At 43.0% G+C, this 22,214-nt stretch overlaps 2 protein-coding genes across 5 annotated transcripts; one reads left to right on the top strand and one right to left on the bottom strand.

Annotated features, from left to right (window-relative positions):
* Positions 1-37: 37 nt before the first annotated feature.
* Positions 38-8,235, top strand: LOC146971337 (dynein, cytoplasmic 1, intermediate chain 2a-like). Of its 4 annotated transcripts, none has more exons than XM_085805874.1 (17): positions 38-179; positions 1,486-1,594; positions 1,739-1,871; positions 2,365-2,449; positions 2,813-2,875; positions 3,084-3,211; positions 3,312-3,401; positions 3,619-3,781; positions 3,889-3,988; positions 4,151-4,276; positions 4,398-4,544; positions 4,705-4,818; positions 4,901-5,034; positions 5,163-5,307; positions 5,407-5,547; positions 6,003-6,128; positions 6,761-8,235. In XM_085805874.1, the coding sequence occupies exons 2-17, from the start codon at positions 1,487-1,489 to the stop codon at positions 6,860-6,862; spliced, it is 1,905 nt and encodes a 634-aa protein (XP_085662000.1). In that variant the 5' UTR covers positions 38-179; position 1,486; the 3' UTR covers positions 6,863-8,235. The 4 variants fall into 4 exon arrangements, with proteins under 4 accessions (XP_085662000.1, XP_085661999.1, XP_085662002.1 ...); XM_085805873.1 differs by having other exon boundaries at positions 2,314-2,449; XM_085805876.1 differs by lacking the exon at positions 2,813-2,875.
* On the bottom strand, positions 8,174-20,214 carry LOC146971336 (electrogenic aspartate/glutamate antiporter SLC25A12, mitochondrial-like). The gene is made up of 18 exons (XM_085805872.1): positions 20,180-20,214; positions 19,275-19,328; positions 17,321-17,466; positions 16,821-16,936; positions 15,976-16,115; positions 15,697-15,843; positions 14,020-14,158; positions 13,814-13,907; positions 13,615-13,699; positions 13,434-13,515; positions 13,188-13,346; positions 12,139-12,191; positions 11,088-11,168; positions 10,457-10,597; positions 10,209-10,347; positions 9,873-10,031; positions 9,697-9,787; positions 8,174-9,209 (listed from the first exon to the last, which is right to left on the bottom strand). Exons 1-18 carry the CDS (start codon positions 20,189-20,191, stop codon positions 8,996-8,998), a joined length of 2,052 nt encoding a protein of 683 aa, XP_085661998.1. The 5' UTR covers positions 20,192-20,214; the 3' UTR covers positions 8,174-8,995.
* Positions 20,215-22,214: the final 2,000 nt, after the last annotated feature.

Below are 22,214 nucleotides of genomic sequence, written 5' to 3'. Positions count from 1 at the left end.
GCGGTAACTCTCAACTCTCGCGGTACTTCACCGAGGAGGAAGACGACGGCAGCGGACCAAGCTACTCAGCCTCTTCCAGCATCATCAGTCTCCTCCTCCATCATCTCTCCACAGACCTGAAGCACATAGAGCTGGACTCCCTTGTTGTCTGTCTGCTTCGGTTTAACACCTGGCACCAGGTATGTTATTCTACAGTCATAACCGTGTTGCTATTACACATATTTTGGGGGACAATAAAGCAGAAAAGCTGCGGCGATATTTTTGCGTTGTTATTGTAACGGGAGGCCCGCCCGCCGGCTGCTGCCATGGAGATTAGCATGCTAACACAGCTAGCCAGCTAGTTTAGCTGTCAGTGCAGCCGCAAATTAGATTATAAACATGTTTGACAAATCCCAGGATGACGAGAAAACATTAAAAACAAGAAGCTTACACGAAGTGACAGTCTATAATGGAGACCTGTCAGGTTAAATAGACTTAATGTCGCCGGGTTGAATCTTTTATCTGACAGTGGGTGGAGTGGTACAGAGCATCTCGTTGTCCCTGTGTTATGGACACTCACGTCATAAATGTATCAGGATTAGCACATGAAGATGAGCAGTTTGCAGATGTTGTGTTCACATACTGACATGACTACACAAACGTATGTAATAATGGTAAATAACTTTAAAATACATACAAAAAAAAGTCTCCGATATAATAAGTAAAGATATTTCATTTTTGGTTAAAATATAACTAACGGATTGATGATTGTCTTAGCATTTAGCATATTTTAGTTTGGATATTTTTTGGGGGAAATAATAGTAATACCAATACCATACCTAAGTCATTACTGATTAGCTGTGACAGTATGGGAAAAAAACGGATAAAGAGGACATTGTTGTGAGCAGCTGGTTGGTGTTCACATGTTACCAGTGTGACAGGCCCTGGGCTGCTGTGTAAAGCTGCACAGCTACAAGTCCAAATATTAAAACTGCAGCACTGTTATATTAAGTTTGCATAGTGGCGATATTTTGTTTAAGTCACAAGGCAGTGCACAACTTACTGAACAAATTGACATGTTCTGGTGCCGTGCAGAAATTCCTCATGTCTTGTGATTCATCTGCCATGTATTTCAACATACTTTAAAAGTGTAGGGAAAAAAAACAATAACAACCAACCAACAAAACAAAAAATACACCTATTACATGTAATTGCAGTAAATGTCAATAACGACGGTTTTCAGATATTTCAAATAAAAGACTATAATATATGAACTACAGGTATTTTATCTAATCAAAAGTCCAAAGCCCATAAATGTCAACTTTACTAACTGAGGACAAAGAACAGCAGTAATATAGAAATCTTAACATTTGAGGAGCTGAAAACACTGACTGTTAAGTGTTTCTGCTTAAACAATTGGATGTGGAGTGGTTTTCCCTTTGAAGATGTTAGTTTTGTGGTCAGGTCTCTTCACTGCCCTGTTTCAGTTGAATCTTCCTCCTGCAGTATGTCTGACAAGAGTGAGCTGAAGGCTGAGCTGGAGAGGAAGAAACAACGGATCGCCCAGATTCGAGAGGAGAAGAAGAGAAAAGAAGAGGAAAAGAAAAAGAAGGATGTATGTTGAAGCAACAACACCTGTAATTTAAATTCCATAAAGACAACCCTGCCAAGATGTCTGCTTTGTTTGCAGCTTGACAGGTCTAGCTACTGTATATTGTGATGTGTCCTCATACTCAAGTCCATGTTCTGTACTCTGTAGGGAGATTCAAAGCGTGGAGCGGAGGTGGGCGGTGGGTCTTCAGGCGGCCATGAAGACTCTGACCTGGAGAGGAAGAGGAGGGAGGCGGAGGCACTGCTGCAGAGTGTTGGCATCACCCCTGACATACCCCACGGTACAAACACAAATGCCAGCATGCTTCTATTTTTATCTCTCACCCCCACTTACCTTCCATCACTTTCTGATTTTGTGTGTGCTTGATGGATTTGCATTGTCTATAAAAGTCACTTCTAACTTTGTGGTCTGGCTTGGTTTCATCCACTGTGCCTTCTCCCCCCCCCCCACCCCCCCTCACTCAATATTTGAACATTTTTACATAACTGTGCATGACGCCTTAAACCTGCCTGCCATTTATTTTCATTCTCTTTTCTCTCCCCTTTGTCTCTGCCCCTTTTTGTTTTGTCCTCCTTACTGCATGCAAACTCATTCACTCCCTCACTCACTTATCCACACACTCCTCCCATACCTCACTCCTCCTCTCACTCACTCACTCACTCACTCACTCACTCACCCATTCATTGACTCACGCACTTACAAACACGCACTCGCACTCGCAGCTCAGCCCCTGAGGGTAGTAACAGAAGATACGTGTCTGTTTCACTACCTAGTCCCTGCCCCCATGTCTCCCTCCAACAAATCAGTGGGCAGCGATGCAGGAAGCCAAGACTCGGGGGACGGGAACGCAGGACCAAGGTTTGTTTGAGCGTGTATGACACAGAAAGAGAGAGAGAGATGGGGAAGGGTCGTTTAAGTTAAATTTTATGTGATTTTATTGCATGCTGTGTGTGTGTGTATTAACGTTGCAATTATACATGATGAATTCTGACCTGTCTCCTTTTGCCCTCTCACCGGCACACTGAGGTGTCCTAATTAACACACACTCCGTTCTTCTTCTCTCCCTGTCCTCCCTCCTCTCTGTCTTTCCCATCTTTAACATTTCTTATGTGGCTCGCCCCTTTGCTTGTCTTCGACGTTTGGTTTCATCCTCTTGTTTCCTCTTTTTTCTCTGTCCCGTCTTTCTCTTACTAATACCATCTGGTGGTTTGGCTGTATCAGGACATTGCACTGGGATCCTGACCCCTCTACTCTGCAACTCCACTCCGACTCTGAGCTGATGGGGTACTGCTCCTCCTCTCTCCTTTAGCTTGTCTTCCAACTTTTATCAGTTCTCGTGGTTTCATCTTAGATTTGTCCAGATGTGTTAATAATATCTCTGTACATCGTTATTTATGTTATTCATGTAATTGTTGCATTCAGTTCCAGTTTGTACAACAAACGTGGAAGTGTGTTCTTACTTCCATATTGGTGTGTGTGTGTGTGTGTGTAGACGTGGAGCCGTCAGGCTGGGCATGTCCAAAGTTACCCAGGTGGAATTTGTCCCAAAGGAAATGGTGTCTTACTCCAAAGAAACACAGACACCCACTGAGGCGCTGACACACTCTGAACAAAAAGCAGGTAAACAAATGGAAACATGAACACACATTACCTTTCCAACAGTGCGTTTTTAAAAAATAATATCTGAATGAAGTCTGTGTGTGTACTGTATGTGTTCCAGATGAGGAAGAGGATGAGGAGATTACAGCTCCTGCAGCAGCGGAGGACACTCAGGAAGAGAAGGATGAACAGGGTGAACAGCAGGACGAGGGTAAGGACAGAAGTTTATAGCATGTAAATCAAAATAAATGCGATAGTAAATTTTTTTTTTTTTAATAATGCTGATTTATGTAAACAAGTAGTTTCAACATGTTTTCAGTCTTACCCTGCCCAAGACTATTTTGAGGGGAAATTCAATCACAAATATTTCACTCCCATATGCAATATCACAATTTGTCCTTTCTAAATACCGACTTCTCTCTGTATAGATTCTCCTAAGGAGCTGACAGAAGAGGAGAAGCTGCAGGTTTTACACTCTGAGGAATTTGTGACCTTTTTCGAGCGGGGCAGCAGAATTATTGAGAGAGCTCTGGCTGAACAGGTGGACGTCTGCTTCGACTACAGTGGCAGAGATCTAGAGGATAAGGAGGGGTGAGACACCTGAAACAAACTTGTGTAAAGTAAAGATACAGATGATGGAGTGTTGAACAGAGGGAAGGGCAAAGTTCATCATATTTTTTATTTTCTGTTCTTTCCAGTGACTTGCAGGCAGGAGCAAAGCTGGTTCTGAACAGACAGTTTGCAGATGAGCGCTGGACTAAAAACAGGGTGGTCACTTGTCTGGACTGGTCCCCTCAGGTAGGATGTGTTTGTTATTAATCCCCACAGAGACGTTTTATGTCCTCAACAGCACCCCTGGCAGAAATGTAGTCCCTGTTGAACCAGTCTATGTTGATGTATGTGTGGGAATGATTAATACTTCTTCTCTGCATCTAATAATGGCGGCTGTGTTCCTCTCAGTTTCCAGAGCTGCTGGTGGCCTCATATAATAACAACGAGGATGCTCCCCATGAGCCTGATGGAGTGGCACTGGTCTGGAACATGAAGTACAAGAAGGGCACACCTGAGTACATCTTCCACTGCCAGGTAAAGGATGAGTTCACATGCAGTTTTACTACAAGAAACTCATCGCAAATGAATTGTTTTAGGCTTTACTTATAAAAGCAAAAACATAGATATGTTTAAATTATATTATTTCCTTCTCCAGTCAGAGGTGATGTCTGTCGGGTTTGCAAAGTTTCACCCCAACCTGGTGGTGGGTGGGACATACTCTGGACAGATTGTCTTATGGGACAACAGGAGCAACAAGCGCACCCCTGTTCAGAGAACTCCACTGTCTGCGGCCGCACATACAGTAAATTCATTCTCTCTCCACACACACACACAGACTTCTTAATTGAACTTCTTTTGATTTTATTGACATAACTGTGTTTGCCATGAAGGCTTGTCAGACACGGTTGTATCACTTTGTAATATTAAACTAGCCTGACTGTCTTGTGCTCTGTTGTGTTCAGCACCCGGTCTACTGTGTGAACGTGGTGGGGACCCAGAACGCAAACAACCTGATCAGCATTTCCACTGACGGCAAAATGTGCTCCTGGAGCCTGGACATGCTGTCTCAGCCACAGGTACGGCAAACTCACAGACACACTGTCTGTGTAACTGTCGGGTCTGTCAGAGAGTGTGACACTGTGAGTCCTCCCCCTGCAGGACAGTCTGGAGCTGGTGTTCAAACAGAGCAAAGCAGTGGCCGTCACCTCCATGGCCTTCCCTCTGGGTGATGTCAACAACTTCGTGGTCGGGAGCGAGGACGGCTCTGTCTACACCGCCTGCCGCCACGGAAGGTGGGTTTTCTCTTGGACGTTTGTCCTCAAGTTTCCCCAAATAGCAAGAGTGGCAAAGGTAAAATACTGAAGTCTTTGAAAGCATACGGGCATTAGTAATGGTCAGGTATCTTCTGTGTGTCTTACAGTAAGGCCGGTATCACTGAGGTGTTTGAAGGCCACCATGGTCCAGTGACCGGGCTGAGCTGCCACAGCGCTGGTGGGCCTGTGGACTTCTCTCATCTCTTCATCTCCTCCTCTTTTGACTGGACCGTCAAACTTTGGAGCACGAAGGTGACACACAAACATTTATCTTGTAGGGCCAGATGCTCCATTAATCACTCTATTTTTCTCAATTTTAATCTGTTTCTCCTTCTGCATTTCTTTTTACAGAGTACCCGTCCACTGTACTCATTTGAGGACAGTTGCGACTACGTCTATGATGCTATGTGGTCTCCAACGCACCCTGCTCTGTTCGCTTGTGTGGACCTGGCTGGACGTCTGGACCTGTGGAACCTCAACAATGACACTGAAGTACGCACGCACACACATTTACACTGAAACCCAAGACCCTCATTTCTCCTTTAAGGAAACAATTTGACATTTTTTGGGAAATGCACTTGAGCGCATGCTTTTTGTGAGTTACATGAGAGAGTTGATACCACTCTCACTTCTGTGATGTTAATGTAAAGCTTCTACCAGTGGTTAGTTAGCTTAGCTTAGCTCAGCACTCTTCCATTTGCCAACTTCTCTAAAGCTCACTTATTAACATTGTTCTATTTGTTTAATCAGTCTTTTCATCCAGCTCTCGGCAAGAGAATGAATAGCAATTTCCAAAATGTCATTTATATGAAGTTATAGTTTTTGAGCTAAAAGTCCATTACTGTTCCTTGAGCTGTCTTGAGCTTTCTAGGTTATTGTTTTAGAATGGGATCACACATCAACCATCCACGAATCTGCTTCTTAGTAAGCTGACTTGTGTGTTCTAGGTTCCCACTGCCAGTGTGTGTGTGGAGGGGTCTCCAGCACTGAACCGTGTGAGATGGGCTCACACTGGAAAAGAGATTGCCACTGGGGACTCAGACGGACAGGTGCAGGTCTACGATGTAGGGGAGGTGAGACATCATTCCTTAATACTATTGATTTTGTTGTTGTTGTTGTTGGGCGTGGTGGGGATTTCAACCACAACAACTAAAACAGTGGTTCCCAACCTTTTTTGGCTCTTGACCCCATTTTGACATCACAAATTTCAGGCGACCCCGTGATCACAAGCAGTCACGTGATCTCAGCCGTCAATCAGACATTTCTATATGCTGCTTTTTTTTTTTTTTTTTTGGCTTTTTTGCCTTTTTATTTGATAGCACAGTGAGATAGACAGGAAAGGGGGAGCCAGAGAGAGGGGGAATGACATGCAGGAAAGGTCTGCCCGACGTGGGATTCGAACCGGGGATTTACTTGAACTCGATTTATATTCGAGAAAGTGAAAGTATAGAATACAGTTGTTTAAGTTTGTGTGTGGTGTTTTTAATCATAATTTTAAAATGAATTAGTTAAAAAATATTTTTATCAGTATTTTTTTTATTATCAATTAGTAGACATTTCAGGTGACCCCATTTGAATTCCAGTGCGACCCCACCTGGGGGTCCCGACCCCAAGGTTGAGAAACACTGAACTAAAACCTGTCCTGCTCCTTTCCAGCTCCTTCTCTGAGACTGTGTTGACTGTGTTGTCCTTTGTCTTTCTGCAGCAAATCTGCGTCCCCAAGGCTGATGAATGGTCACGCTTCGTCAGGACGCTGGCTGAGATCAACGAGAACCGAGACGAAGCCGAAGAGCTGGCCAACGTCTGATGTTATAAACCCCCCACCCCCACCCCACCCACACGCTGACAACTGCTCTTAAATTTCTCTACAGTACACTACACACCTATAGCACACTACATGACATGGCAGTGATGGAGGAACTGTTCTCTCTTCTCTCCGGCTTCCAGCTTTTCCACCCACTACAACATGAACTGGCCTGAGGAGATGTGCAGAGCTAGAATAAAGAGAACAAGACAGTTGTAGACGATTTTAGATGTGTCTTTAAATGTGTCTAAGAGTTTTAGAGGACAGTTTGTAGGAACAATGAATGTCACATGTAGCAGTAGTACAGCAGAGAGAGCGCAGTGAAGCAGTTGAAAGTTTGACTGAGATCAGAGAACAAGGAAGTGACTTTCAGGATAGGTGTGGCTGTCCACTCTCTAAACTTCTAGCTTTGATTACATCCTCAGGGCTCCAGAAACTGCTCTTCTCCTGAGGCCTCAACCAACTCAGCCCTTTTTTTAAAATATGCAAACCTTTGTACTTGCACCTTTTTATTACCATTTTAGTGTTTTTACATGTTTTAATATTTTCTGATCACGCTTGCGCACATGGCTGGCAAAGAATCTAAGCAGTAAGAACAGCTGACATATCCATATCATTTCCTCTTTCGCCTCAGCAGCACTTGAATGAGATGACTCAAACAGTTAACGTGCTTACACATTCACACTGGCCCATGCAGGAGTGTGTCATTCTTAGATTTTAACCACTATGATATTTAATATTTATTCCAATGGTGGCGCTTATGTAATTATTTTGTGTATTGTTTTAAAACAGTTGCTGCTTTGTACTGAAAGCTTAAGAAGTACATTCCTAAAAAATTAGCACTACAAGATTTTTACCAGGCAAAATCCATTACTACATTTGCCTTGAATCTAATGACACTAGTACAATTAAAGTGTTTTTTTTTTTTTTTCCTGTACCAAAGGTTATTGTTTTATACTCTGTACCTGTCTAATGAACAGTAGAGAACAGTTTCTTGACTTGTCCTCTTTAAGAGGATCGACATGAAGTTCTGTGTGAAGTTGTAAAGCTGAGGTTGGAGTCTAAATGTTACTCTTTTTTCTTTTTCCATCCAATTTTTCATTCCGTCATGATGCAGCAGTCCAACCTCCACCAGCTGGTAAAACACATCAGCTTCAATGTTTGAAATGAGCTAAAACTGAACTTGTAGCAACCATGTTTGATATTACATTATGAAAAAAGTCAGTATTCTGCATAAACTAATTGTACTGTATTCTTCCCTGTTACTTCTACAGTTGATGGTTGCACTTTTCAATTGGAATAAAACTCAAAGACTTATTGGTAAAATTAAACCCATATGGATGATTTATTTCAATAAAATACAATGACTGAATTGAGATACATTTAATTTATTAATACCTAATTCTCTGCTCATGATTCTTGTTTCATCAAGAAAACACTTTAATTGAAAGTTCTGTACATCAGAAAGAGTGATTCTCAGAGACCAGGACCAAAGGCCCCACATATTAGGCCATAACATTACAGTTACTGTATAATGATGCTGACTGAATGTTACGGGGTTTTGTCGTGTAACATTTTCTTCACTGCAGTTATACAATATGTACAGTACGTGTCCTCCTGTGTGAGGACCAATCCAGAGTGAAGCCCCACACCGTGCTGACCAATCTACTATTTTCTATGCCCGCTGTCCAATAAAGAGAAGTCCTACTCAAACTGAGTATCAGACAGAAAACAAAATACAAATCATATCAGCTACTCATGAGAGAGACGAGTGCCCGAGGCCCCATGTTATACAAATGCTGGAGAGAAGAAGACATAAGGATGAAGACGCCAGGAGCGTACAGCCACTCATGATACAACACAGTCAGTGCTCTGGTCCCGTCGCTGTCCCTCCGTTACATCCACAGCTGCAGCCAGCGCTCCGCCTCTACGACTGGCTGGGGACCAGTGGAGCACACCTTTACCCTGGAGAGAGCAACGGGCTGCTGTTGTTTGTTCCTACATTGATGGCCCCTACATGTGGAGTGTGTGATAACCGTGTGCGTTTTTTTGTTTTTTTGTTGTGTATCTATCTAAGTGTCTGGCTCCTGGAAGAGGAGGAGAGGGATGGCAAAGTGATATGGAGATGCAAGAGCTTTATGGCGCCTGAGCCGGCGCAGCGGTGCCTGGCTCTGGGTGATGTATGGAAACCACGCCGGAGGACTTGAACTTGGGAAGGTGGAGGCCGAATTTGTTCTCCACCCCGGCGAAGGTGGCTGCGGCCAGGCGGTAGCCTCCCACGTGGTCCGCGTTGATGGGAGGAAGCTCAGAGATGAGAGACTTAGATTTGGGCTCAGATCCTGCCGGGCGACTGCAGGAGGGAGGGGAGAGGAGGAGTTAATGCAGTTTTAATACATCAGTGAAGACAGAAGAATATATAGGGGCAAATATGTGTATGTTAGGACATCAGCCCATGAGTCATTAGGCAAGAATGACACTGCTGGTGCATTGGTCTTAAACTACACTCAAACTATTGGGTTTTTCTTTTTGTTTGCAAACCTTAAGCACAAGAGACATCCAATCACACCGTTCATCAGCTGAAACCCGATTCATCTCATTGCAAAACTAATGAAATGTTAATAATAGATAACCTGGAATTTCTTTCGAGGTATACTGGTAAATTTATTTGTCCCTACTCTATTTGTATGCTCTTGTTTTACTGCCTTAAGTGTAAATCACTTTGGGCTGCACTTGGTGTATGAAAGGTGCTATACACAGTTCATTATTATGTTTAAGTCACGAGAACATGGTATGAAGAGGCAGTATCATAGTTCCTGTTTCTATTTCTATCAACTTACTGTCCTCCAAAGTCGACGTAGAACCACTGCTGCAAGAGCTCATAAGTGACCAGAGTCACGCCGAACTGAGGAGAGGACCGGCACATACGAGCTGGAGACGAGAGAGATACGATTCATTGTGGTTTAAAATAATCGGAGACACTTTCAAGAACACACACAAGCAGACAGACACACACCTCCAGCTCCCTTCCACAGGGCCCTGAACCCCTCCTCTCTCATGATCTTCCGGAAGCAATCAATGACTCCAGTGTAAGTGGTCTGTCCTGCTCTCGCTGCGACTTGCAGACGAGTCTTGATGACATCAGCGGGCGTCACAAGGGAGGCCGCAGGGATACCTGGGAGTTGGAGTTACAAAAGAAATGTCAGATGAGATACTGTAACTTCAAATGAGGTCTGGTTGACTGAAGGGGAAGTAAAAAAGAAAAGAAATGCAAGCTCTCATAAAATGAAACGCAGGTAAATCATTGGATTCTATTGACCGCTGACCGACTGCTGTCTTTTTCTGGGGTTACCTGCAATGGCTCCAGCAGTGAGAAGCTGCAAAGGTCCCAGCCCGCCCTGCTCATCAGCCATCATGGTCTTGAGGTGGGCGTACGCCGGGAAATAAATGGCTGAGAATGGGATGTCTCTCAGGAAACAGGCTTTAGCACCCTGGACAAGACACACAAAGAACAGACAGATGTAGGGGACTGCGACTCAAGAGAAAGACTGTGAGAGGGTGATGCTGAGGAGACCGTCGCCATGCTCAGACATACGTTACCTTGTAAAGGCCAAAGAAGCCGAGGTCACGGACCACGTTGACTGCGCTGACTCGTGGTCCGGTGGTGATCTCACCTGCCACCTGCAGGCGGATCTTTACTATCTCCAGAGGGTTGGTAAAGATCACCTGAGAGCCTCCAGCCTGAATGAAGACGGAGAGGAGGAGCTTGTTCACCCACTTCAGTCATCACTAACAATTTCTACATCACTGCTCCTGCATCTTACAAATACGCAGCTGAGGTATGGGAGCCAAGTCTTGCTCATGCCAAGTGTAAAACGTAAAAAATTAAATCCTGATCAATCATTTACTTTGCCATTTCCTCCGACGGTAAGGAGTGCTGGGCCAAAGAGTGTAAGGATGAACAACGCTATCAAAAACAAAAACACAGGAGAAAAAAAAAACATGTTGCATTGGACATTGAGAATTTTCCTCTGGATGCAATGTGGTATTGCAGTCCAGTGTTAGTAACGTCATTTGGAACTCTGCAAGCGGGTTAATACAACAAATGCACAGGTTGCATGCATGAGTTACGTCTTCTGCCCTTAATAACCAAGAAGTGTTTTTTTTATTTCTTAAATCTATTATTCTTTCATGCACTCACAAACAAATCAAAATGGGACCTGGTACTTACACAGCCACCTGCCAAAATCTCAGCGAATAGAGGAATTGTGTTGTCTTTAGTGGTGAACTTGTCTCTCACTAAGTCATTCATCTGCGGGACACAAACACAAGCAGGTATCATATCAAAGACTTTGCATAATGTAGTGTAAACTCTGTCCTAGAAAGTCTGCTGGTGCACTGTACGCACCGGTGTAGCCACACTTGGACACTTTGCTTATCTAGAAAAACTGACATGCAGGTGGAATAATGACAAGAACAAGTGATCTTGTAAGATTTCAATGGACTGAGTACATGATAATACATTGAGTGCAATAAAAGGGTGCCGTAATTCCACTCATATTTTGCTTCTGCAGTCACTACTGAACTCATAATTTATCATCATAATTATTTAAATTGTAATATAATTCTGATTATATAAGTAATAATTCTTCACTTCCTGAGGGTGCTGAGGAGGAACAACCTAAGGGAGAAGCTGCTGCTGATCTTCTACCACTTCTCCGTGGAAAGTCTGCTGACATACTGCATCACAGTTTGGTGTGCCAGCTGTACAGCTGCAGACAAGAAGTAACTTCAGAGGATAATCAACATTGCTGAGAAGATCATCGGCTGTCCTCTCCCCTCCCTGCAACACCTGTACAGCTCTCGCTGCTTCAGCAGAGCAGAAGACATTACAAAGGACCAAACACACGCTGGCTTCCACCTGTTTGACCTCGAACAGATTCAGATTAACTCACACATGCACTAACACCCCAAATATTACAGTTATTTTGCAAGATTTAATTCTGCACATATTACTCACTTTAACCTGATGTATTTGTAGATGTACAGAGGATTTATCTCATGAGCTATTTATAGTGAATGTATGTGTTTTGTCTGCATTGTTGTCTTTATTGCACCCTAAGGAGAAGCTTAACAAATTTCACTGCATACCACACATTTTATTTTCCATTGTTAGATCCATGTCTACAGATGCATCGTGTAACTCTGTATTATGGTATTCCAACTCATTGTACACAGTGTTAAGTGGAGAGTGATAATAAGTGTTGCAGGGTGGTACTCACTGTGAGTTTGATAGCTTTCTCGGGTGCCACACCTATTAGCTGAGGGACCAGGCCTGTGGGGCATCGTGGGGGATTGGGTAACAGGAGAATCTCATGTCATTAGTAATATTTAAAATATTGTAAATATGAAGATGGAGAAGGATGAAAGACACAACGGTGAAAACCAACATGGTTGTGCTGAACCTGTAGCTGTGCTGAACCTGTAGCCATCTTGTTGTTGTCTGTCTGCCTGTGTCGGCATGCATGTCTTTTTGTGGTGTCGTTATATTGTGTATGCATGCAGTTTGTGTCTGTGCTTCTGCTTTGCATGCTGTGGTGTGATGTGTCTTGCGTCATGTGTCTTTGCTGCATGGGGATGTATTGATTATGTTTTCTGATTGATGTTATATATGTTCTTTTGTCATGTCATGTTGTATGTTCTTTTGTCAAGTTGTTAATTGCTGTGCATGTTTGTAGATTGCCTTGGCTAATAACTTTGTAATTTTAATCATATTCATATTCTGTTTTTAGGGTGACTTTTTAACATCCGTCTGGGGACTACAGATGAAAAATAGCCTCTTGGCTAATTCTGGCGCATTTACAGTGATGTTATTAATGTGCACTGTCCCTGTTTTCAAATAAACTTATAAACTAAACTAAACTCAGAGATTTCACCGATGGTATGAAAGATAAGAAGCTGGAGAGGAAAACATGAACAGATAAATAGACTGATCCCGACATCAAGATTTTTGTAACTAAAATGTACAAAAAAAAAAAAAACCTACAGCCAGAGAAGTTGTGTTATGATTAGACAAAGGATGCTTCAGCACTTCAACAAAATAAAATAGAAAAACATTTGTATTATTTAATGTGAAGAGTCCAAAACACACTACACCTACACTTAAATTGAAACATGACAAAATACAGCCAATGATACAATTAATGTTTCTTTAGGTTGTGTGTTCGAGGACTGAATGTCATGGTGAGGAAAATGAGACGCATACAAAAGACAGGAGTCCAAACCACTGGTGTTACAAATGCAGACGAGGGATGACCCAGGCGTGTCTCACCTCTGTAGAAGCCGAAGAAGCCCTCGTAGCGAAGCACCTTCTTAGCACAGTCGAAGCTGTTCTTGTACATCAGCTCCCCAACGAAGGATCCCGTGGACCTCTGGTTCTGCATACGAGTCTTCACCAAGTCAATGGGGTAGACTGCCGTCGCTCCCGTGGCTACACAAAACGCACACATGCTCAGACTCAATGTAATTCATCACACGCAGCGCTGCAGCGTGCCCGTCAGACGGCAGCATCACTCACCTCCAGCAATGGAGCCCAGGGTGAACCTGTAGGCCGACTCTGCTACCTGGAGCCACACGGGCCTGGAGCCATCCACATGGGTCTGACAGTAAACATATATTCAAAAAAAGGGGACATTTAACTGCTGATCTGACTTCATGTCATGATAAATTTTATTACAAAAACACACTTGCACACCGACCTGTTTTTGACTTTCAGCCAGGTGGTAGGGCAGACATCCTTCCTCTAGCGGAGCTATCCTCTCAATGTCAGCGAGGTTCAGCCGCCTGATACAAACAGGTTTATGTCCTCATTATTAAATTACTGTGCGTGTGTGTATATATATAAATGTTGATCAGTACACCACAAACTTAAACAGAGTTGGAGAAAGAGTGTTTTACCCGGAGGGAGAATGCAGGCCTGACAACTGGTACAAGATATCAATTTCCATAGGAGTGACTTGACCAAACTTGTTGGCAGCATGAACAAACTCCTCTGCAGAAAGAGAGAGAGACAATTAGCTTCGACAACAACGTGGACATTTCCCGACACTAAAGGGAACGAGATGACATCACATCACATCATCATACTGGAACAATGTGCGCACCTTTGGTCACGAGCGTGTCCTTCCGCGTGCCGGCCAGTGTGCTGTAGATCTTGCGCAGCAGCTCCATGTTGTTCAGGAGGGAGTTGAAGGCGTTGAAGTAAGAGAAACTGACCATGTGAGAGGTACTGCCACCTGCGGCCTGGCAGAACAAAGACACTGCATGTCAGACGCTGTGGCTAAAAATTAGATTTGATATATTTAAAGACCACACAATTACAGTTGTACAATTACAGTTGTTTACTCAATGTATCCCCCACTCCCCCTGAACTATTGAGGAAACATGATCTCTGTTCACCCCCCCCCCCCCTCTTCCTTCCCCACTTAATTTATGTATTTAGTGTATATGCTTTTTTTTCTTTATGTGTTTTTTTTTTTTTTCTCCTGTCATTTCATTCTATGAAAATGGAAAATTGTATTGGTAACTATTACTAACTTAATTTCATCATCAGACCTGTATCATCTTTGACTCTCTGGCTACTAATAAAGGTTTAAAGAGGAACTATCTAAGTCCAGTCGCTTTTCCGTTGTTTTGCTAACCCTCCTCCCAGCATTGTGCATTTGTTTACGAAGAAGCCGGCAAGAAAACAATCAATAGAGCGGTAGATAAAGTTATATATCATATACGCTGTTACGACATGTATATTTGTGTAGTTTAATCAGTCATAAACAAGAGATTATGTGTTACGGGGCGCGTTTGTGTCACGGTGCGCAGAGATGAGAGCTGGGACACCGGGGCGGCGACCCCGATCTTGCATGGTCGTTTTTCAGCCAAGAGACGCAATAAGTGACACGCTACGTTGAAGGCAGAGAGCCTCCATTCTCCCTCGTAACAAGTTAAGCCATTTACGAAACCATCACAATAACTCCAAATCTGATTAATAAAGGTAAAATTGTAGCATAGTTAAGCTACAAATCCTGTATAGTTCCTCTTTAAATGACCAAAAACATATTCAAATCCTAATGGAGAAGCCAAGATGTGCAGTTGTAAATAATATTCAATAATATAATATAAGGTATGTTTTTTATTTCTTTCCCTCATTATTATGGCTAAGTGTAGTAACTTTACTCCTTTACTTTAATCTGCTATGGTATTTTTAACTTCATGTAAATATTATTCCAAAACTAATTCTAGGTGGACTTTTATATATGAGAAGAATCTCAGGTAAATCAGAGAAAGACTTCAGTGTTAACCATGTCACTAATAGACATTATAATGGAAATATATATATATATATATATATATGGTAACACCTACAGTATGACTAGAGAACAGTGAAGAGCCTGAGCAAAGCTTAAAAACATCATAACAATATTAAATGCACCATGCACAAGTTAAAATGCCCAGTAATGTCCTTGAGGGCTAATAACCCCAGATGTGACGTGGATGAGGATTTACTTCTGCTGAGCATGTGTTTTCATAACCCCACAGGTCAGAGTGGATTACACGTCTACTCGCCGGCAATCAAAATACATGTAAGAAGAAATAATTAAAAAAAAAAAACATTTTGTGCCTGTTAACCATAGATTATTAACAATGAAATGATCGAGCTGTGAACATTGATTTATGACTGTCAGAGTAGTGGTCATCTGAAAACACCCTCCTGTCATTCAGAGATGAATATTATCTGGGGTCACACTTGGGATTTATTATCAGTAACGTAACAAACACACACTCACTGAGACAAGGTTCTCCTCCACAAAAGGTGTGAGCATGTGGTGCCTGATGGTGGCCATGATGTCACTGAAGTCCATGGAGGAGATGACGCCATTCTTCCCTTTGTCCTTCTGGGCAAATGCCTGGCGTGCGTGCTCCAGCTGTAGCTCCTACAAAAATACGACACCACAAGGCCGAGTGTAAAAATAGTCCAGGTAAAACTGAGTGCGAGAAAGAGGGATAAATCAAAGGGGAAGACGCCTCAGGGTGATCGGGGAGTGTTTTGCGTGAACTCGGCATACCTGCAGGAACTGGGTGAACTCAAGGTAGCTGAGGCATTTCTTGCGGTCGTGCCCAAAGTGCAGGCGGATGAACTCACAGTCCCAGTTGAAGGGGATGTGGTGGTGCACGGTGGTCTGACTGAAAATGTCCCGCACATTTTCTACAACACAAATACACATTAGAGAGAAAAAAAAAGAGGAATCAATGATCAATACACCAGATTAATGTCAGGTACAACAGCCATGTCAAATGATCTTACTGCCATAACATAAAGGCTTTGTGTGCGAGCCATAAGTAAATAAGTAGACACGGTGCATGAGCGCTATTATGTAACTCCATCCATGTGTAATGACTTAGTGGAGTAATCTGGTTATTGTCACGTTTGAAAATTCTTTCTCCGCAGTGCACCCAGGAAAACATGTGGACAAGAAGTGGAGCTGCAATTCTAATAGGGCTCCAACACCTCCTTAAATATCAATTCAAGGTCCTTTCAAGGACTTTCCGTGACCACTTCTGTAGTGACTATATTTAGACATTTTATGATTTCTAATTTTTTAAATGGTCAAGGCAGCAAGTAAAAAAATAGCACCAAAAGAACTTAATTGCTATTTTTGCACTGAATATATGAATTTAATGTATGGTAATTTGATTTATCAATGACTACTTTCAAAAACTTTCAAAATGTTGTTTTGTTTTTTACTCAAGTTCACAAATGTTCAAGGATTTCAAGGCCCTGTGGTGACCCTGAATGAAACTGGATCATTTCCTTCATTAACTCATTATTTTACTCCTTTGGGATTCGTTGACATCAAGTGATTGGAAGACGAAGCTTGTATGAAAACACATGAAACACAGCAGTCCATACCGAAGGAAACGGCTCCAGTTCCAGTCTTGTCAAACAGTTGGTAGGCTACTATGAAGAGAGCGTCAGGTGCACACAACACAGACTCAAATGCAAGAAACTCCTGGAACGAGATCAGCCTGCCGTTGTGGGTGACATATGGGGAGGAGGGGAGGAGGGTGGGGGATGTATTGTTAAAAACAAAAACATTAAAGAAAACAGAGTTACACTATATAAAGACATTCAGTAGATGTGGTAAACTGTAAAAAAGTTAGCATGTGAACTGATAGGCCAGAATGCAACTGGAACATAAGCAGTATTTAATACAGAGTAAACTGTAGTTCTCACTACAGTCTTGTCCGCTAACAGTCGGGAAAGCAGCAGCCACTGGGAGCTTTATCTTATCTATTTTGGCAGTAACTGCAAATAGTAATCACACATTGGTCAATAAATTAGTGATGATAAGCTGTGGTCAAATACCCCCAGGTTTATGTGTGTGTGTGTGTGTCCGTGTCGGTACATACCCGTCCTTTGTGGTGTCAGCCACAGCAGCAATGAGCTGGACAGTTTTGGGGTTGTGGTGGATCTGTGTGTTTAGTCCAAGATACTTCTGGACAAAGTCTCCTGGGGTCATGAACCTCTCTCCATCCTTGTCCGCTACACTGGCATACTGAGGAGGGGAGGAGAGGGGGGACACATGAAACAACATAAACTTGGATACTAACTATGAACATAATCAATGAGTGAATCCAGCCGGCTGTTAACAGCAGCTTTGTTAACCCTCACAGAGCCTCAGCTAATGACCTGTTGGGTCAGTGTTCAGAGTCACGTGTGTAATGACTAGTCCACGGTCAGCTCCACTACGTGTCATGGTTTTTTTTTAAATGTGATTGTTTTTGTCAACTTTTTGTCATGGAAAAAATGTGTGTTTTTGTGTAACCTAAGTTAAACCCCATTGCAGATGATAAACCATTCCTTCACTAGGAGTAGCTCTTTATCTGCCTTCTTACCCCATGTATCTGTTTTTGCTTCAGAGACTTAAAAAAAAATATGTCTAAAAATATGTCCACATCCTTGTTTCCTTTAGTACAAAGTGACTGTATTGTTTCATTTCAGGGCTCTTGCTTTTTGGGGACATTAATCTCTGTTTAAGTACTAAGCACTTTTGCTTGTTACATTTGAATAAAACCCAACAAAAACAGGCCAGATGTTAATTCCTATTTCAGATTTCCACATCACAGCTTTAGGTTCATTCTAACTAATTTAAATCCTGTGATCCAAACAAAGTTTTACTTACTACACTGCACTATCTTCTTTCAGCATGACACATCTTTGTTACTGACACTGATTATTATCAAAAGTGTCCAAATTTAATGGTAGAAAAAAGGTTGGTGAATCAGAAATACATCAGCTCCGTCACTTCACAGTGCAGGAAACTCATTGCTGCACCAGATCAACCAAGGTCATCGATCATACAGTCGTAGCATGACATGTCAGAATAAAACTCATGAACCGGTTCACATGCACCACCAGCGTCTTTGGCATTTTGCGAGCTATTTGACCCGTGAGCATCAGCATCAGCACCAACAACTGCTGGCCCCACACACGACAACATCACACACTCTCCACGCAGAAGGCAGTGCAGAAAGGTGAAGGTTAACCAAGTCTACTCTTGTGACAGTTGCTCATGATATCTCATGGTCATGCCGCCACCTTCACTCTGACTCGGACTGTTGTCTATACATGAGATGAGTGAGTGTAGTGTGACACGGTGCTCACTGATCCCTCCAGTACAAGAACATGCAGGTCTTTGCTTATGTAGCAATGGAGACCAGGGACACAGAACCTGATACATTCTCCTGAACCCTGTACCTTCACATTAAAACCTTAAAGCTCTCTCTTAACTGAGCTTCCTGGTGTGTGTGTGTGTGTGTGTGTGTGTGTGTGTGTGTGTGTGTGTGTGTGTGTGCATGACTCCCTCCCTTCCCTCTGTGTGTGTGTAGCAGGCCGACACCCCCTTTTTTTACTTGTCAGTTGTCACCATGATCAAAGCAAACTGGGGGTGAGGGAAGCAGATGTGAAACACTTCCCTGCCATTACTGAATCAACACAAACACTGCACTCAGAAACAGCTGCTGCTGCTGCTGAACTGTCTTTTAGAAACAGAAACCATAACATTGAGATAAGCGCTGAATATGATCACTCACAAGAAAAACTGTTGCACTTATGTGCTTTAATGTAATAACAACAGCAGTCTATGCTGGACCTTTAACTGTGGCTAATGCTGTAATTTCAACCCCATGACACAAACTTACAAGCTCATTCACTCAGTGGAGGAAGACACAGTCCGTGGTGGGCTGTTTCCTACACACACACACACACACACACACACACACACATACACACACGGAAGCAGCTGTTACAGGGGTCCTACATGATGATCTATGCATAGATTCATAGTTATATCAGACTTCTTACCTTTTGGAAGATTGCTTTCAGCTCACTGGGGTCCCCACGTTTGGTAGATTGCACCTGACAATAACAACAATATACAGTTAGATGACAGTAGGCGATGATCTACGCGTTAATTTTTTTTTTTTTTTTAAGTATATGTATGAATTAAAATAATAAATGCTACTCAAGTCAAGCAGGTTTCCCGAGCTACTCTAGGCAGAATATGAAGCACAACAACAGAGCTGCTCTGGGTTAGTGTCTCCTTGAAAACAGTGAAGGAGAAACACAACCCGACGACACGGGAGTGGCAAACTATCAAAGACACACAACCGCGACTTTGGCACAGAGTCAGGCTGAGCAAGTCCGGGCAGCTACTGTAGATAGACACACAAGTGAAGTCACCAGCCAAACAAGCCGAGGAGTCAAACCTACACAGGCTCTAACTACCGGTACAAGTGTTATGTGTAGCCAGCTAGCAAAGCACAAACTACTGATATGAAGAGGACACACACCGTTGCAATGACACGTTAAAGCTTTAAATCGGCAAAATGCGAGAGGACGAGAGCAAAGTGACAGAGAGCGGGGCTGCTGCGGCCAGAGGCGAGCTCGGCTAGCGCTAGACAGGGGTTTTATCGGGGCAGCAGCAGGGGCTGTAGTCCGATAGCTGTGCTGTCTTAGCATTATCCCGCTAACGTCGAGGTTGTGGATGCCTCATCAAGGCCAGCCGTCGCCGGGCGGGCAGCTAGCCCAGGGATGCTACAGCCTCACGGCGCTCCGCATCCCGAGACAGCCCGGCCGGACACCGGCACGGCGGCACGCGGGCTAACTCTGACCGCTCCCGCTCGACGAGAAAAAAAATGAAGAGAAGACATGCAGATGTGTTAAAGTAAAAGGTTTGAAAATCGTTAAGAGAGCGATGCCGAAGTCACCTTGACCGCCATGCTGGTTTGACGTCACGTACAGTGGGCGAGCGAGGCGCAGTGCACGCCCTCAGACGTGTTACACAGGTCTGAGGGAGAAAACCGAGCAGAGCCGCCTCTCAGCAGCAGCACGTGGGAAGGGAAACGATTCATCGGGTTGTTGTCAGTGTGTGATCTTTAACTTACACACACACACACACCGACACTGATGGTGGAGGGTGTTTGTCTCTCGCACTGATGTGAAATAATAGAGTCTCATCATCTCTAATGAGATGCAATAGCTTTTTGAATGATGGTAGTACAGTAGGATCCTATTTGCTGCTGCTGCTGCTGCTGCCATTACTACTGGTGCTACAATCCACTTGCTGTTGTTAATCACTGAGCCACAACTGATGCTGCTGATGATGCCATGGGCTACTGCAGTAATGACTTACTGCTACTTCTAGTACTGCTACTGTATAGGCTACTGGTACTACTAGACTACTACCACTGCTGCTGCTGCGCTGCAATTACACACAGGGTATACTTTTGCATGATGAAGCCAACTAGTTTTCCAGCTAACCCTGACAGACAGATAGATAGATAGATAGATAGATAGATAGATAGATAGATAGATAGATAGATAGATAGATAGATAGATAGATAGATAGGGAAATGTGGGCATCTAATAGGGTCTAAAAGGTCAAAAGTAGGCTATATATAGGCTAATGTGCAATTAAGTACTAACTACTTATAGTGTCTGTTTGACAGGACAGGGCCAGCGGTCTCTGCTCGGTGAAGCTGCTGTGCAAAGGGTGGTGATGGGCATGATGTAAATCTGTTTGTCCAGTCCAGGGTCCTATTCTGCCACTGTCGCCAGCCCAGTGCCCATCAAAGAGCCACTCCTCACTGACATGCCAGGATGTGTGAAAGATGAGATGTTCCTGGTTGCGTCACCTGCATGTTACTGTGTTCCACATTCCCCAATGAAATTCAGCTTAAGAGAACAAATAGGTAAACTGGAGCTAAACATTATACTTACAGGCTGTAACATCTATGAATGTTGGACTCATAAATGTGAGTGGGTTTCTTTCTATTGAAGTTAGGCCTACAATGATAGCAATAGTAATCCATGCAGACTTTGTAGGTTAAGCAGTTTGTTTGTTTTTATGCTCACAAATGTTGTCACTTTTTTATTTATTTAGTACTGGTGGATGAGAACTTATCTCACTGACCTCGGTGAGGCGTTCATGTGAGTGACAGTATTTGTTGTCACTGATAAGGTAGTGACCTTCTACAGTCTCTCCACTACCTGTAGTACAACACTAGTCAGGGCTTGTGTTATGTAACTTTAAATCATGGCAATGTCACATGATGTAAGAGGTTTAGAGAGAAAACAGAGACCTCCATCAGGGTTAAAGATGGAATTTCCATTCATTTATTTACAGAATCATGAATGACCATCTTGCTTTTCATAATAATACTGACAGCCTATTAAAACAGTAGACTGTCTGATACTTCATAACGGTCACATCAATTGATATAGGCCTATTCAAAAGATGTGAATGAAATTATAAAGCAGAAGTATAGTTTGACCATTAGAACTGTTTTCAATTCTTGAATCATGGGTGCAGTCCTTTATTGTCTTGATATATGTTTAGGTGCAGCATACGTCTCCATTAACCCCCTGTTTTATATTTTGGGTCTGTATAGAAACACTATCTTTAATTTATTTAATCGGTAAAATAATGGTAAATGCAGAGTAAAAAAAAAAAAAAAAGAGAGAGAGAGAGAATGGGATAGCCTGATATTGATTGATACTGTTAAAGCAGAAGTAAGCGATCCGGTCGTTTTGGCTAATGCTGCGTTCAGGCTTTTGAAACCGTAAATTACAGCTTCAAGTCACAACTTACGACTTTGTAGCGTTCCAGGCAACCCACTCGTGTTTTTCCGACCTGTTTTACCGGTGAAAGTCACTATAACGGCCACTCGTAACTTCTGACCCGTGAACTCGTACCAGATCGAACTGGTACAACTTCACGGGTCGGAAAAACACGAGTTACGA

The sequence above is a fragment of the Trachurus japonicus genome, chromosome 17, assembly GCF_045865225.1.
Source record: "Trachurus japonicus isolate A0001 chromosome 17, Traja_1.0".
Lineage (NCBI taxonomy): Eukaryota > Metazoa > Chordata > Actinopteri > Carangiformes > Carangidae > Trachurus > Trachurus japonicus.
The sequence above is the reverse complement of the archived record's forward strand: the minus strand, read 5'-3'. Positions and strand labels throughout refer to the sequence as shown.

Bases quoted from the DNA above. Each gene is read 5' to 3' on its own strand.
- LOC146971337 (XM_085805873.1), top strand. From the start codon at position 1,487: ATGTCTGACAAGAGTGAGCTGAAGGCTGAGCTGGAGAGGAAGAAACAA. The intron at 2,450-2,812 runs GTTTGTTTGAGC...TGGCTGTATCAG, and splicing joins GACGGGAACGCAGGACCAAG to GACATTGCACTGGGATCCTG. The intron at 3,989-4,150 runs GTAGGATGTGTT...TGTTCCTCTCAG, and splicing joins GTCTGGACTGGTCCCCTCAG to TTTCCAGAGCTGCTGGTGGC.
- LOC146971336 (XM_085805872.1), bottom strand. The intron at 16,116-16,820 runs GTATGGACTGCT...TTTGTGTTGTAG, and splicing joins AACTGGAGCCGTTTCCTTCG to AAAATGTGCGGGACATTTTC. The intron at 13,516-13,614 runs GTCGGTGTGCAA...GTTTACTGTCAG, and splicing joins TGGCTGAAAGTCAAAAACAG to ACCCATGTGGATGGCTCCAG.